Genomic DNA, 16,325 nt, shown 5'->3' with positions numbered 1-16,325 from the left:
TTGCCACTACACAGCAGAACAGATTTCCAGCCCAGCTATGACATCAGAAAGCCAGTTACCTTCCCTGTTCCTAGCTTTTCGTCCTAACTACCGTACTGCCCCCTGAAGTGCAAAGGAAAGCTCAGGGCACTTAAAAGGTAGGAGGACACAACCACCAATACAGAAGTTCTGCATGTTACATGCCTGAGCATCACTTTCCCTCACTGAACTATGACAGCCAGAGAGAGCAGCTATGGCTGCAGAACGGCCTTACTGCGGAAGCTGCTGAGGTACCACTGCAGCTGTCATTCACATAACACTCTATCCTTGGGACAGTACTTAGCTTCTTTTTGCCTGGAACATGAGCAAAATTACCTGCACTCCACATCTTTTTTTTTTTTTATTTGACAGAGAGGAAATCACAACTAGGCAGAGAGGCAGGCAGAGAGAAAGGAGGAAGCAGACTCCCTGCGGAGCAGAGAGCCCGATGTGGGGCTCGATCCCAGGACCCTGGGATCATGACCTGAGCCGAAGGCAGAGGCTTTAACCCACTGAGCCACCCAAGCGCCCCCTTGCACTCCACATCTTAAGCATCCAAGAGGATGCTTATAAAGGACACAAAGAAGTGTACGCTATAGGGACACTATCGTCTTAAGATCCTCTGAAGGATTTGCAAAAACATTTTTCCAAATGTATTATTAGAAATACCTTTTTACTAAAACAACTTCAACCTTATGAAGGTCCTTTCACCAATATTTATGTTATTACAACAGTCTCACAACATCTCATTACATCTCATTAAAGTGAGGAGAGCAAGTACTATTGCCAATTCCCTTCCCTTCCCTCCCCCCTTTTTTTCTTACCTCTTCATCCCATGTGAAATGATGAATAGAAATGTCGTTTGGTTTTTGGCAGAGTTTTATTTCTTGCTGGGTGTCCACTTGTGGAGACGGGTCCCAGAAGTTGCATTCACAGGCCTGCACAGTCCAGTCCAGGATATCCCAGATGATCATTTCTCCAACATGGGAGCCAGTTACAAAACTCACATCTAGGCAGAGTTCATTTTTGTCTCATTAGTTATCATTTTACATAGGTTAAAGGTTAAAAAAAAAAAAAAGGAATGGACTACCTACTAGTAATGCTCTATAAAACATTTAGAAGAGTGAAATATCTAGAAGCCAGACAGATATATATAACAGAACAGCAAGAAAGAGACTCAAGTCTACTTAGTCAGTTAGTGTGTGACAACAGCATTTTAATTCACACACTGGATTATCACAACATTTTAATTCAGTGAGGAAAGAAATGCCTCACACTGGATTATCTGGTTAACTAACTGAAGACTAGAAATAAAAGAACCTTACTTTGGATCATATACTGTTTAGAAAATGGACCCTTCTCCGGTGTCTCTCATTTCCTGTCACAGTATTACCATACTCACACCTGTGACACCAGATGTGTGCTGGCTTTTCCCACACCAAGCAATTCTGTGACTCTAGCTGAGGGACCTACAATTGAACTCCTTCTGACACTCTACCTGGAGGTAGCATCACATGCCAGTTGCAAGCCCAGGTTGTTACCTGTGCTTCTGACCAATCAGCTCTAAGTCGGAGGTTCCCACAGCGCCCCCTCAGGTGCAACTGATTTGCCAGAGCACCTCACAGACCTCAGGAAAACAGTTTCCTGTTTGCCATGAAAGGATACGATAAAGGACAGAGATGAACATCCAGAAGGAGGAGATCTGTAGGACAAGGTGTGTGGGGGGAGAGCTGGAGGGCTGAAGGGCTGTGGAGCTTCCACGTCTCTTCCATGTTCTCTCCGAGTCTGCCACTCTCCCAGCACCTCCACGTGGGGGACAGTCTGGAAGCTCTCCAAACCCCACACTCTTGGGATTTTTATGGAGGCTTCCTCATGTAGGCATGATCAATTATTAACTCCATTTCTAGCCCCTCTCTGGAGGAGGAGGGTGGAGCTAAAAATTACAAGTTTCTATAATCAGCATGTGGGTCTTTCTGATGACCAGCCCCCATCCAGAAGGCCACCAAGAAATAACGGTCTCATTACAACCAGACACTCCCACCACCCGGAAAATTCCAAGAGATTTAAGAGCTCCTATTTCAAGAAATATTAGACCAAATATTATAACAAAAGATGCTCCTTGCGCTCTTATCACTTAAGAAATTAAGGGGATTTTAGGAGCTCTGTGCCAGGAACTGGGAGCAGAGACCAATATATTTTTTCTATTATTTTACATATGCCAAAGTGAATTTCAAATATATTAGAACATTAAAGGTGCTTAAAGGAGGGGCACCTGGATGGCTCATTAAGGTAAGTGTTTGACTCTTGGTTTCAAGCTCAGGTCATGGTCTCATGGTTGTGAGCTGAGTCTCCTTGAGATTTTCTCTCTCTCTCTGTCCCTCCCTCATTTCTTCCCCTGCTCACTCAAGTGTATGCACTCGCTTTCTCTCTAAAATAAGTAAAATCTTTTTAAAACGATGCTTAAAGGATTGAAAAAATAAAGGTAAAAGCTTTTATAAATGAGCAGTGCTAAAAAGCTCTATAAAAGGCAGGGTGGGGAAAAATTTATGTGTAAATATCTGCTTAGCAAAAAAAATCATATTTAAATGACAAAAGGCTGGAAACACTTGCAACTCAGATGTCAAAGTGGGTTTGTTGATACATAAGGAGCGCCTAGAAACCACTAAAAATAAGACAAATACTCCAGGAGAGAAAATGGGGAAAAGACCTGAACAGGCAAAACAAAAAATACAAATGGTCAGTAATGATGTGAAAAGTTACTCAGTTTCCTTAATAATAAAATCTAAAAGCAGTAAGATACTACTTATTGATGTGAAAACTGGGAAAGATTTAAAAAAAAAAACAAAACAGGAAAATACCCAATGCTGATAACAGCAAAGGAAATCAACACACTTCGAGCCTACTAATGTCCTAGTACAAACTGCTATAGTCCTTTCAAGTTTGTTGGTATGCATCAAAACCTTTAAAAAAAAACGTAAACCCACTGATCCAACAATTCTACTTCTAGGAATTTATCCTTAGGAAAGTAGATAAAAGAGATATATGACAAGGTTATTATACATATTATTAAAAATATGAAGATAATCTAAATATCCAGTTGGGGACTGAATAAATAAGACATCTACGAAATAAAAATAGTAATGCTATTATTAAAAATTGAGTTGTAAAAGTACGTTTCTATTGCTTTAGAATATACTCATAACATACTATTATAAAAGAACAAGCCGTATGTGTATACATGTACATATGCACAGAAAAATGTCTAGAAGGATATGGATGACCAGTGCTTCATTCTATAGCATGGGACAATTTTAATTTTTACATTCTTCATGTTTCTGTTTTCTCATTTTCCTACTGTGAGTATGTATTACTTATATAATAACAAATTTTTATAACCTTAAAATAAAATTAGTGAGCCAACTAAGAAACCTTATAAATTACATATGTAATAGAAAATGCACAACTGAGGTGCCCGGGTTGCTCAGTTGGTTCACCAGCTGCCTTTGGCTCAGGTCACGATCCCGGAGTCCTGGGTGGAGCCCTGCATCCAGCTCCCTGCTCGGGAGGGAGTCTGCTTCTCCCTCTGCCTGCTGTTCCCCGTGCTTGTGCGCTCTCTCTCTCTCATTCTATCTCAAATAAATATTGGCTCAGTGGATTAGGCCGCTGCCTTCGGCTCAGGTCATGATCTCAGGGTCCTGGGATCGAGCCCCGCGTCGGGCTCTCTGCTCCGCGGGGAGCCTGCTTCCTCCTCTCTCTCTGCCTGCCTCTCTGCCTACTTGTGATCTCTCTCTCTCTGTCAAATAAATAAAATAAAATCTTTAAAAAAAAAAAAAAAAAAGAGACAACTGTTGACACTAAAAATTATTTTAAAGAAATTAATTTATTTTAATCCTACATATTTAGGTAAGGTAGAACAGAACAATACAATGCGAGTCTTAAAAAACCCAAGTTCTGGGGCACCTGGGTGGCTCAGTGGTTTAAGCCTCTGCCTTCAGCTCGGGTCATGATCTCAGGGTCCTGGGATCGAGCCCTGCGTCGGGCTCTCTGCTCAGCGGGGAGCCTGCTTCCCCCTCTCTCTCTGCCTGCCTCTCTGCCTACTTGTGATCTCTCTCTCTGTCAAATAAATAAATAAATTCTTTAAAAAAAAAAAAAAAAAAAAAAAAACCCAAGTTCTAATTGTGGCTCTATTACTAGCCCCTAGTCCTCAAAAAATCACTTAACCTTTTTCTATCTTGGATTTCTTATGCATTAAATGAGGATGAGTGTAAAAATCCAATAACAAATGTGTAGCTATTTTAAAAAAGCATCTAATGTTATCTTTGAGTTCCCGGGGTTACTCTGAGCCACCAGTATTATTCCATAATGATGGTATTAAGAAATCCAGTTATTTGTAATGTAAAAAATCAAAGATGAGTTAATTATGATTTGATTATTCCATTTATCAAATGAACCATGACATAAATATCTAATTATTCTAGATGAACAATCTCTTAGAAATAAAAAATTACCAACAATCATACATGTAAACATTATTTTGTCTTGGTTCCAAGTCCAATTTCTATGTTCATTAACAGACTACAGAATTTGCTATGTGAAGAAACAAGTTCACTTCTCATCTGTGCAGAGAAGTAGGTTTCTAATTTTATTAGTGGGACAGTTAAAGTAGTACTACTCTTTCCATGACCTTCCTTTCCATCCCTCTCCCTCCTCTTTCCAATTTCATTCAAACTACAAAAGAACCAGAAAAGTGAAGGAGTGAAGATTCTTGACACTAACTCTGCATGTGTCATTTTAACAGTTAACTTAACCCCGAGACCACTGAGCTGCCTGCTCTGACTTAGTCCTTCCAACTGTCTGTGATGCATCTATGCATTAAAGTATTTGTGTCCAGTTGGAATTTTTCACCTAAAACAAAATACTGGTATTCAGCTAAGTTAATGTAATTTATCACTGTGTAATATGTATTCCCAAAGAGGTCACTCAAAATGTTTCACACAAAACCACCTCAATGATATATATGGATGGATTTTCATCCAATGTATCAAAAGTCACTTAGTATGAAATCTTACTCTTGTAATTGTCTATCCTTCCCTCACAAGTACTAATGATTTGTTATTACCATACCATGGTGTCAAAACAAGAAAATGGAATAAAATGAAGAAGCACCAGAGCCTTTTGCTAGAAGGCATAAACAAAGTCATCCTATATGTCTGTGTTAGAAAACCTTCTGCTCACACACTCAGATATCTCTGGCAAACCTGTTATTCATTATCCACATTTGTGGGAATTCTGTCCTACCATTCTAAGGTTGCCTGGACACCTCAATGAAAAAGTACTTCCCCTGTGAAGTACAAACCCAGTAACTAGCCACCTCCTCCATGATAACTGTGAGGAAAAGACACAGGGCTGAGAATGGAGCTGGGAATTATACAACAGAATCATATCAGGATCACTGAAATCTGAAGTACAACAAACATGCCTACATATAAAATATGACTGTCATAATATCATTTTCAAATTCTAACAGACTCTTTGTCCATATATGATTCCTTGATACGCTTCTGGCTTATTTAATTTTTGTAGTGTAATTTTATGTTCAAGGAGTCAATAAAGTAGAGAGTACTAGGGGTTTCCTGTAATTTTCATTACCAATTTTTTGGTTCTGGATTTCCATTTTCCTTCCCTTAAGAAGTTGCAAAGAAATAACTGAAGAACACTTTCTTGGTTAAACTGTCACAAGCTTCTTTGCATATCACGCAGCAAAAGAAATGCCATGAGGTTAGGGCCTCTTGAGTAACCTCCCATCACCTTCACTGAGGAACCCTGCGGGACCAATGATACCAATGCTCCATCACTAAACGACTAGGCCTGACCAGTGTAATGGGACAGGGCACTGCTGTGCTTTGGTTAGCAGCTCCAGGGCCTCGGAGCTAAGGGCTCAGTGTCAGAGGGTCCCCAAGTAAGAGCTTGTCTTTTGTGCTGCCCACCATGGCAAGAGAAAGCAAGAGACGCCAGAGAAAAATAAATGGGTGCTCCCAACATGTTAACCTCTATCACCACAGACAACCTAGTCTTCCGAGACCCTTGCAGCTGGGTTGTGTAAGAAAGAAGATGGCTATCAGGGGCACCTGGGTGGCTCAGTGGGTTAAGCCCCTGCCTTCGGCTCAGGTCATGATCTCAGGGTCCTGGGATCGAGCCCCGCATCGGGCTCTCTGCTCAGTGGGGAGCCTACTTCTCTCTCTCTGCCTACCTCTCTGCCTACTTGTGATCTCTGTCTGGTCTGTCTGTCAAATAAATAAATAAAATCTTTAAAAAAAAAAAAAAAAGAAGATGGCTATCAGGGAAGAGGACTTTGCAGCTGGAAAGGACATTCTCACACATGTATCTGAAAATGTGATTCAGTGGCAGGAAAATGGAAGACTGCATTTGGTGCTATCTGTACTCACCTTTGTTTTTCCTTCATGCTTATACAAACTTTCACTTAAAAAGAGCCAACCCAGGGACGCCTGGGTGGCTCAGTTGGTTAAGCAGCTGCCTTCAGCTCAGGTCATGATCCCAGCATCCTGGGATCGAGTCCCACATCGGGCTCCATGCTCAGCGGGGAGCCTGCTTCTCTCTCTGTCTCTGCCTGCTACTCTGTCTGCCTGTGCTCACTCTCACTCTCTCTGACAAATGAAAAAAAAAAAAAAAAAGAGCCAATCCAGGGCTCAGGTCAGGGAGGGCAATCCAGTCCTCCCACTATATCATATTCATAGCATCCGCACAGTTTCTCTCACAGTTTCCTTCAGACTATCATCAAATGAAAGCCACCCAGGACTCCTCTCCTATGAACGTGGAGTGCAGATCCCCCAGCAGAGATCTGAGGATACAAAGGGGTCGCTATATCTGAAAGTCAAGCCAACTGAATGCCAGGACTGTTGGTTTGCAATCCTACCCCACCACTGGATGACAGAGTCGTCTCACAGGAGATGATAAATGATATCACTGTGACTCCAAATAAGATGTCTGGGAAGTCAAATCACACAACTACCAGGAAGGGCAGATATGACCCAACTTCTGCAGATCTTTCCTTTATCTTGGTGGTATTCTCTGGCAGTCTTCAATCATGATTCCACCCTGCTTGAACCTGCTCCTTCTGCTCTAAGTGTGTACCTTGCCATATGATACTGTACTGTGTGGTCTATAGAAGAAAAACTAACCAGAACCATTTGCCAAAAATGCTGAAATGCTCTTAAGCGTTAGTATTTATAGCCTACGACAGTCATCCCACAGCTACCACACAGCACCTGAGGTAATCATGCTCCCTCCATCATCTTTTTTCTCTGCCTCACTCTATTTTTCTTATTCTTACCTCTTAGACCTACCAATCTATGAAACTTGGATCAGTTCCACTGGCTTAAACCTCAGAATAATTAGACTGCTGATCCTTATTAGTGTAAAGCATTATTTAAATGATGGTAATTATAGAATCCTAAAACAAACGAGACTAAAATTCAGAACAGGTTCTGTTAACAAGTGCAAAATTTTACAGAAAATAAACATGTACACACTATAAGCTTACCATTGACATTAACCATTGAGAGAATATTATCGTGGTGATGAAGGAGGCGCTTAATTTCAAGAATATCCCATTCTACTGATTCTTCTGTGGGTGCTACCAGCTGGAAAATTACTAAATGAAAGTAAAGATATAATTTTATTAAAATGGTCAAAGAAGATGATAGAATTCTATTTCTGCTCAAAAAGCTAACATTTCATTAAGTGATAAAGACCTAAAATATTGAAAAACCCAGGGCACCTGGGTGGCTCAGTCATTAAGCATCTGCCTTCGGCTCAGGTCATGATCCCAGGGTTCTGGGATGCCCCGCATCGGGCTCCCTGCTCATTGGGAAGCCTGCTTCTCCCTATCCCACTCCCTCTGCTTGTGTTCCCTCTAGAATTCTCTGTCAAATAAATAAAATCTTTTAAAAAACAGTAATAAAATGAAATATTGAAAAACCCATCTCCAAAGAAAGCCTTACTCATACTAGAGTATATCTTTCAAATGCTTGAGATGTTTGAGATGATTTACTAAAATCCCAAGTGAGCGTGTCTTTACAATTGTTCCTTTATTAAAACTCTTCTTTTTTTTTTTTAATTTTTATTTATTTATTTATTTGACAGACAGAGATCACAAGTAGGCAGAGAGAGAGGAGGAAGCAGGCTCCCTGCTGAGCAGAGAGCCCGATGCGGGGCTCGATCCCAGAACCCTGGGATCATGACCTGAGCTGAAGGCAGAGGCTTTAACCCACTGAGCCACCCAGGCGCCCCTATTAAAACTCTTCTAAGCCCAGAAGTTTCCATTCTATCTAGAGCTTCAGTGCAAGTCTGGCTACCCCGCCTCCATTTCTCCTTGGCCAGTGACTGGTCCATCCACAACCTAGAATCATCTTCATCATCAGCTTTCTCTACTCATGTTCTCAGGTCAGTAAGCACCGCTACAAAAGAAGCTACAAATTCTTGTTTAACTTCAACTCAGCAAAGACTTCAGCAGCTATTGATTTTTTAACATTTCCTTGATACTTAGATACTTGATACTTAGATACTTGATACTTTCTTGATACACTACCGAATTATAAATTCTCTGAAAACGTGCCTTATAGGTTTTGTGTGTCACAGATGTTCAGTGTGTTCCTTTAATATACTTTTGACAATAATAGATGTTCAGTGTGTTGCTTTACTCATCTGACTTTAACAAATAGTTTTATTTAAACTTGCATAGATCCTAACTTTAATACAGAAAACCCAAAAATCAAATCAACAGGAGTGATTCTATCAACATTTACTAAACATCTATTATGTTCCAGCAACTTAGACATCAAATGTGAAAAAGGCCCAGTCACTGCACTAAAATACGGTCTAGAGTGGGAGTGAGACTTATAAATGCTTATGATCAATGTATTCAGTGCTGTAAATAAGCCACTGCCCCAAGTTCTACGGATGCTCACGGGTTAGGCAGACTGCTATCTGAGAAGTGGGTAGGTCTCAGAAGTCATGTCCTTTCCAAGTGGTGGCTAATTACTAATGTCTGTCTTCTTTCTCACATTCCTCTCTGGAAAACAGATCATACCACATTTCTTTCTATGTCTCTGGACAATATGTTACCAACTGACAAATCTCTAGCCAAGAGATTTTATCCTGACAGCCATTCACATTCAAACTGTGGCTGTCAAAAGAAGATCTTTCAGTGAATACAAAGGGAACGCTTCTTGATACCTACCAAAGTTGTGTAAAAATTCTACTTATAGTTGGAATACTACCAAATCACCTTGAGATTGGGACTGTGGAATAACAAGCAATGTACTATTTGATCAAACTAACAGAAACAATAACTTGAAATACTGACAAGAAAAGGAAACATAACCAAGTATGTTCCTACAAACTAACAACTCCTAAATATAATGTCAAACACTTCAGGCAAGTATTCAAAGGGTCATCTATAGAATAACTTCAAGGAAATAAATATAAATTAGATCCAAAGACAAAAGGGAAGCAATAGTCAATTCTAAAAAATGGTTAAGAAAAAATAGCCTGGTCTTCTAAACCAAGATAAAGTCTCGGAGCTGACAGCCTTGCTTAGCTAGCAAAGCCTCAAAATAACTGACACACACAGGGCCCTCAGAAAATTTATTTCCTATTGAAGGGGCACCTGGGTGGCTCATTCAGTTAAGCATCCAACTCTTGGTTTCAGCTCAGGTCATGGTCTCAAGGTTTTGAGACAGAGCTCTGTGTTGGGCTCTGCACAGAGTGCAGAGCCTGCTTGATTCTCTCCTGCTCCCTTCCTCTCTGCCCCTCCCCTCACTCATGCATACACACAATAGTAAGTAAATAAAATCTTAAATAAAAAAAGAAAGAAATTGTATTTCCTGTTGAAAGGAGCATGCCCTCACACAGGAAAAAGAAACTGATATGGAACATTTAAACCCAAGAACATGGGCACAAATTGGGTCTTAGAAATAAAAAAGATAATCTATTTATGAGAATGAAATTTATCTTTATTGTATTTTTCACTTATTTATCTATTTATTTTTAAGTAGGTTCCACACCCATCATGGAACCCAATGCAGGGCTTGAACTCATGACCCTTTATTTTTACGTAAGGAAAAATAGCACTATATTTTATGCTAAAACTAACAAAATGCAGAACCTTATTTTTAAGATTACATATTTTTTACAACTTATTTTCTGAATAAAACCTATTCTTTGCTGAGATCATGTTGTTCAGACTTTTTTGTTAAAAAACAATTTTACAGGGGCACCTGGGTGGCTCAGTGAGTTAAAGCGTCTGCCTTCAGCTCATGTCATGATCCCAGGGTCCTGGGATCGAGCCGCACGTGGACTCTCTGCTCAGCAGGGAGCCTGCTTCCTCCTCTCTCTCTCTCTCTCTCTCTCTCTGCCTGCCTCTCTGCCTACTTGTGATCTCTATCTGTCAAATAAATAAATAAAATCTTTAAAAAAAAAAAACAATTTTACAAAATGAGGGTAGTAAATGATAGTTTTCTTGTTCTTGCTTTTAATGTTTTTACTAAGCAAAATACTTTTGTACTAGTTAGAAATTTAAGAGTGTAGAAATGACCGCTGTAGGCAACAGGAGCCACTGAAGGGATCAGCCTGCCTTTAGAGAGATTCTCTCTGGCACCTCCTGGAAAATATATCTGAGCAGCCCTAAACTAGAGGAGAAGGCACTGGAGAAATACTACAGTAGAGGAGAGGAAAGAAGGCAGGTTAGGAGACTAGCACAACAGAACAGGCAAAGGAGAGATAAGAGACTGAACAGAGCAGCAATAGTGAAACCGAAAGAAAAGGATCAAAATATTTAGAGCAGCAGTTCTCAAAGTATGGCCCCCAGCCAGCAACCTCAGCAGCACCAAAACACGTGCCAGAAATGCAGAAGCTCAGGTCCCACTCCAGACCTGCTCTTAACAAGCACTCCAGGTCATTTTAATGCACAGTAAAATCTGAGAACCACTGAGTTACGCTGTAAAATCAGCAAAACTCAAAGTGATTGGCTGCCTACAGGAGGAGAAAGGCAGGGAAAAGTTACACAGGTTTCCCGCTCCATCAAAAATGTAGGAAAACTGCATTTCTGCAAGGAAAAGAAAAAACAGAATTATCGTATCTTTTGAAACTTATTGTATGGAAAGAAAGGATAAGCATAGGGTCCAGAAAATTACTTCTCTGACATGATGACACAAGGACAGGTCAGCTGAAGAAAGAGTAAGTTGGCTGCAAAGCAATGGAGGCCACAAGCAGCCCTTAACGAACAGTAAATCATTAGCTCACATCCTACTGGCATTTGCCAGTCTCAGCTCTGTCTGGTCTGTAGGAAAAGTAGCACAAGTAACATCAAATGCCCTCTGGGATACATTAGAAAAATTCTTGTAGAAAAAAAACAGCCTTTAAGCAGCCACCTTATTACTCTATCACTTCTCAGCACCCCACTTCCATTCAAAAGGCAATGGGCACAAAAGGCTTTTCTTACTGTGGGCTCCCTGGCAGTGAAAGAGTCAACGGTCAACAGTTAAGTGGTCTTCAAACAGCAGATTTATAATCAACTAATACATTTACAGAATTCCTCTTGCCAACCCCCCTCCCTCTGCTCTGAAGGCCCCCTACTACTCTGAAGGAAATGGTATGATTCCTCCCAAGAAAATGGGCCCCACTGGCTTCCCTGAGGCAAAAATGTGATAGTGGCTGCTTCAGTAAATTCCCACAAAGAACATCCTCCAACCATCCAACTCAAGCATGTGATAGCTGCTTTATGTAGTTAAAATGTTTGCTAAGTGTATGGCTGTGGATCAGCAACAGAGAGGACTATGGAATGTAAGGAGCCTTCTGTGGCATCAGATATAGGGTTACCCTGCCCCTACTTGGCAAGGTTAGATCAAGCACAGAACAAAAACTGACCTAACGTCTTGAAAATGTCTCCTTCTCCACATCACTTCAACATGGGGGTGTAGCTCAGTGGCAGAGCATTTGACTGCACATCACTTCAACAATGAAAGGAGGCCAACACTGGGGCAGGGGCAGATGTCCCTTAAATACTTTCCGAAATATGTATACAAGTCTAGTTTTAATTTTTTTAAAAAAGAAGTTAAAAAAAGAGTCCTACTCACTCAGTTCTTTGCCAACTGCTGCCACAACACAGTTCTGAGGTATTTCAATCAAAGCACTGATCCCTTAAAAAATATATAAAACAAAGGTCCAATTATTTTCTTCAAGGATGACATCAAAAATGAAAACATTCTCAGATTTACGTCAGTCACTTCCCAGAAAGGGGGTGGTAACAATAAAGCTTACGCAGTCTGCTACACCACACTTCCGTGCTTACCTACACATGGAAAACGATTCTTCAAAAAGTATGCGAGACCTACGGAAGACACTGATAGTATTACTAAGGGCAGAATATGCTCTTTGAATATTTTTATCATTGTGGTCAACTTTTTTACCAGGGATCCCTTAAGATAATCACCAGTATCACTCACAAGATGGCTAGCTCAAGTAAGACGTAAAGCTGGCATTTTCCTCAATGAAAATTTAAAAAGCCTGAGCAGGCTCCCTGGAAGTAAATGAATTAAGTCACAATAATCAACAGCTAAGAACATGGCCTTCAAATAGCATGTTACTAATCAATTAGTACATTCACAAAATTCCTTGTATTACTGGAAAAGTAAGAGAGTTCCGAGTATCTTTTTATAGTTGAATCATGAAAAGACTTTAGGGTAATCTTAACTTTCATAAAAGATATTACAATTATTACCTTGTCAGCAAGAATTAAAGAATTGATATATTAGATTCAGAACCACCTTGAGTTAGTAAAAAAAAAACTTTTAATCAAAGTTAATTTTCCATTATGAAATATATGTAATTTATACCTATATACACATACACACACACACACACAAATACATATGTGATTTATAATATACACAAATTTGGAAAATATTCTACTCATTTGCTTTCACTTACCACCCATCAAAAAACTAGCAGCACTTTTGAGATATGGGGAGTATTGCTAACCTAAATCTTTTCTTCATGTAGGGTTGTTTTGACGGTATGCTTTGTATTTTTCCATGTTCCAAGAGGACGAGGGGATAGTGGAGGAGGAGAAAGCGGGAGCAGTGGTACAAACCAAAGAAGTGGAGGAGACAGGAGAGCAGAGGAAGAGGTGTAAGAGGAGAATTCTAGACGCAGAAAACAGCTTGTTTAAACGTTACAGGAGTAAAACATACAGCACAAGGAATATAGTCAGTGGTATTATATTAACACTGTACAGTGGCTGTACAGATGGTAGCTACACCTGTGGTGAGCACAGTGTAACATAATTGTTGAATCACTATGTTATTCATCTGAAACTAATGTAACATTGTGTCAATTATACTCAAATAAAATTTTTTTCATCAAATAATGAAAACACTGGAAACGCAGTAATCTAGAAGTAGCAACTTAATACACAAATCACAGAACATACTGCTTTTGGAAAACAAAAGATACCATGTGTTCTAGGTTCTTTCCATTGCATTGTACTAGGACTACCTTTGCTTATTTCCAAATACAGAATAACTGCCCCCAGAAGCCCTACTAGCCTAAAATCAAGCAAGGCTTATGAAAGGAGCCTCCTGAGCTAAAGTTCTAAGAGCACTGCTAATTCAATGGCATCCTGTAATTTGGAAAACCCAAATCACAAAAAGCTCACTGATGGTACCCTATGGTCTTCTCAAAGCTTTCTAAAAGATTTTCTCAAAGGATTCCACTATCTCTGGAGACTGATAAATAGGGCAATAGTGTGATTACTTAGCAGTTCTCAAAGATAACTTGCAAAAGACAGGGAGACTATAATAATAGATGGTTCCTTACACTAACATACAAAACATTCTTGTTAGCCCTGATTTCAGTATTTCACAACATAGTTAATAATAATTTTCATGGAATAAAATTCACAGGTAATCATAGGCTAGTGTAAGAAACACAAAGGAAAATATATATGTAAATAAAGAGATATAACTCATGAGAATAGGAAATAAGAAAATACAATCTAGATATCATCAACATTATGAGGGATCAAACATTCAATGGAGAGGTAAAATTGTAAATCCTAGAATGGTATTTGATTTAGTTTTGCTAAAACATCACATTAGTTTTCTGCAATTTTATAGTATCTGTGGAGATGAGTTAGTTCCAAATGTGAACCGTAAATTCAATTCACAGGGCTCCTGCTACCTTTAAAACTTCAATATGCTTAATAATGGGGGCGCCTGGGTGGCTCAGTGGGTTAAAGCCTCTGCCTTTGGCTCAGGTCATGATCCCAGGGTCCTGGGATGGAGCCCCACGTCAGGCTCTCTGCTCCGCAGGGAGACTGCTTCCTCCTCTCTCTCTGCCTGCCTCTCTGCCTATGTGTGATCTCTGTCTGTCAAATAAATAAATAAAATCTTTTAAAAAACATATGCTTAATAATGTTCTTTCTACAGTGTCCATGGGAAACATAGTTAACAGTGTATCACATGACTTCAAGGTTATTACTCAAATTCACTCATTTGTACTTAAGTATTTTTACTCTGGAGAGTTTTTAGTTTTATTTTTTAAGATCCTTAGTATCAGAAGTCAAAAATGATTTTCTTGAGTTTGTTTAAAACCAAATATCACCCAAATTCTGAGAAAACAGAATTTCATGAGTAAGTTTGCAGAATGTATGAACTTTATAGCAAAACCAATTATAAAATGAAATTATCCTTTGGAATCTATTCAAAGTCCATTAACCTCACAAATAAAGAAGGAAATGCTATTAAAAAACCAAAAGGGGGGGGCACCTGGGTGGCTCAGTGGGTTAAGCCGCTGCCTTCGGCTCAGGTCATGATCTCAGAGCCTGGGATCCAGTCCCGCATCGGGCTCTCTGCTCAGTAGGGAGCCTGCTTCCCTCTCTCTCTCTCTGCCTGCCTCTCTGCCTACTTGTGATCTCTCTCTGTCAAATAAATAAATAAAATCTTTTAAAAAAAAAATCAAAAGGGTTTAATTCCACCTGTCAATGTGCTCATCAAACTCAGTTTAGGAACAGAGCCCAAGAACATAAATGAAAAGATTTTTCTTGATCACTTTTGAGAAATGCTGTTAGAATGGGTGAACCTGGTGGTAGGTATTAAGGAGGGCATGTATTGCATGGAGCACTGGGTGTGGTGCATAAACAATGAATTCTGGAACACTGAAAAGAAATAAAAAAAGAAATAAAAATTTAAAAAAAAAAAAAGAATGGAAGGGAAGGGAAGGCCAAAAGGGGGTAGGCGGGGGTCTTCTCCCTCCAATTTGGGACAGAATTGGATTTTGCATAACCATGGACCTGAACTGGAGAAACACGGTTACAGGAAATATTCAGAATTGAAAAGAAAAATCCCTTATATTAACCTTCGTATTCATGGAACATCTCTTTGAAGATTCATTATATCTTTTAAAGCCTATCAATCATGGTTCATAATTACTCTGATTTGTTTTCTTACCTGTATCAGAAAGATGACTGGTCTTACACAGGAGATCTAATTTTTGGTTCCACACACATAGGTCATTCCCACCAGAGAGCCAAGTATCTAGTCTCTGAAGAACAATTAAACACTGCAAAATTCATGTGAAATGTAAATCAGTTTAGAATTTCAAGCATTCACTGGTTGTTTTCAAATATATCCACAAGTTCTTTGCTACCATTCTCTTAAGGGGTGAAGCTGAAGTCTCCCACCCTTGAATGCAGGCTTTCCTAAGTGACTAGCTTCCAACAAATAGAATGTGGCAGAAGGGACGGTGTGTGACTTATCAGACTACATCATAAAAGACATGGTGGCTTCCTCCTAGCTCTCTCTTGGATCACTCACTCTAGGGTGAACACATAGAAGCAGCCATATGGAGAAAGATGCATGTGCAAAACACAGACCTCTGGACAACAGCCAGCACTACCTTACCAAGCACATGAAGCTCCAACCCCACTCAAGCCTTCAGGTGACAGCAACTTCCTAATACCCACCGAGCCAACACTACTTAGCTCAGCTGCTCTTTACTCCTGACCACTAATATTTATTGTTTTAAGCAACACAGTTTTGAGGTAATTTGATACTCAGTAATAGATAATTAATACACAAGGCTTAAATAAACTTCCTTTAAAAATAAAAATGGAATATGACCTTAGTTTTTATGTAATTCTTAAATTAGTATCTCCTAATTCTTAACTGGGGAAAATGAGTTTTTCAAGTCTACAGAAGTCCTTTAACTTGAATAGTAAAGTCCACACC

General features: G+C 39.6%; 1 protein-coding gene across 3 annotated transcripts in view; it reads right to left on the bottom strand.

Moving 5' to 3' along the window:
* Positions 1-16,325, bottom strand: part of WDR41 (WD repeat domain 41) — a 43,806-nt gene that overhangs the window by 4,770 nt on the left and 22,711 nt on the right. For all 3 annotated transcript variants that reach the window (XM_045999162.1, XM_045999164.1, XM_045999163.1), the window contains 4 exons: positions 15,546-15,657; positions 12,174-12,236; positions 7,580-7,690; positions 843-1,027 (listed from right to left, as the gene is read on the bottom strand). In XM_045999162.1, coding sequence (XP_045855118.1) covers positions 843-1,027; positions 7,580-7,690; positions 12,174-12,236; positions 15,546-15,657 — 471 coding nt within the window. The remainder of the gene's footprint in view (positions 1-842; positions 1,028-7,579; positions 7,691-12,173; positions 12,237-15,545; positions 15,658-16,325) is intronic.

This window comes from Meles meles, chromosome 3 (assembly GCF_922984935.1).
Source record: "Meles meles chromosome 3, mMelMel3.1 paternal haplotype, whole genome shotgun sequence".
Classification (NCBI taxonomy): domain Eukaryota; kingdom Metazoa; phylum Chordata; class Mammalia; order Carnivora; family Mustelidae; genus Meles; species Meles meles.
This window is presented reverse-complemented; position numbering and strand designations above follow the sequence as displayed.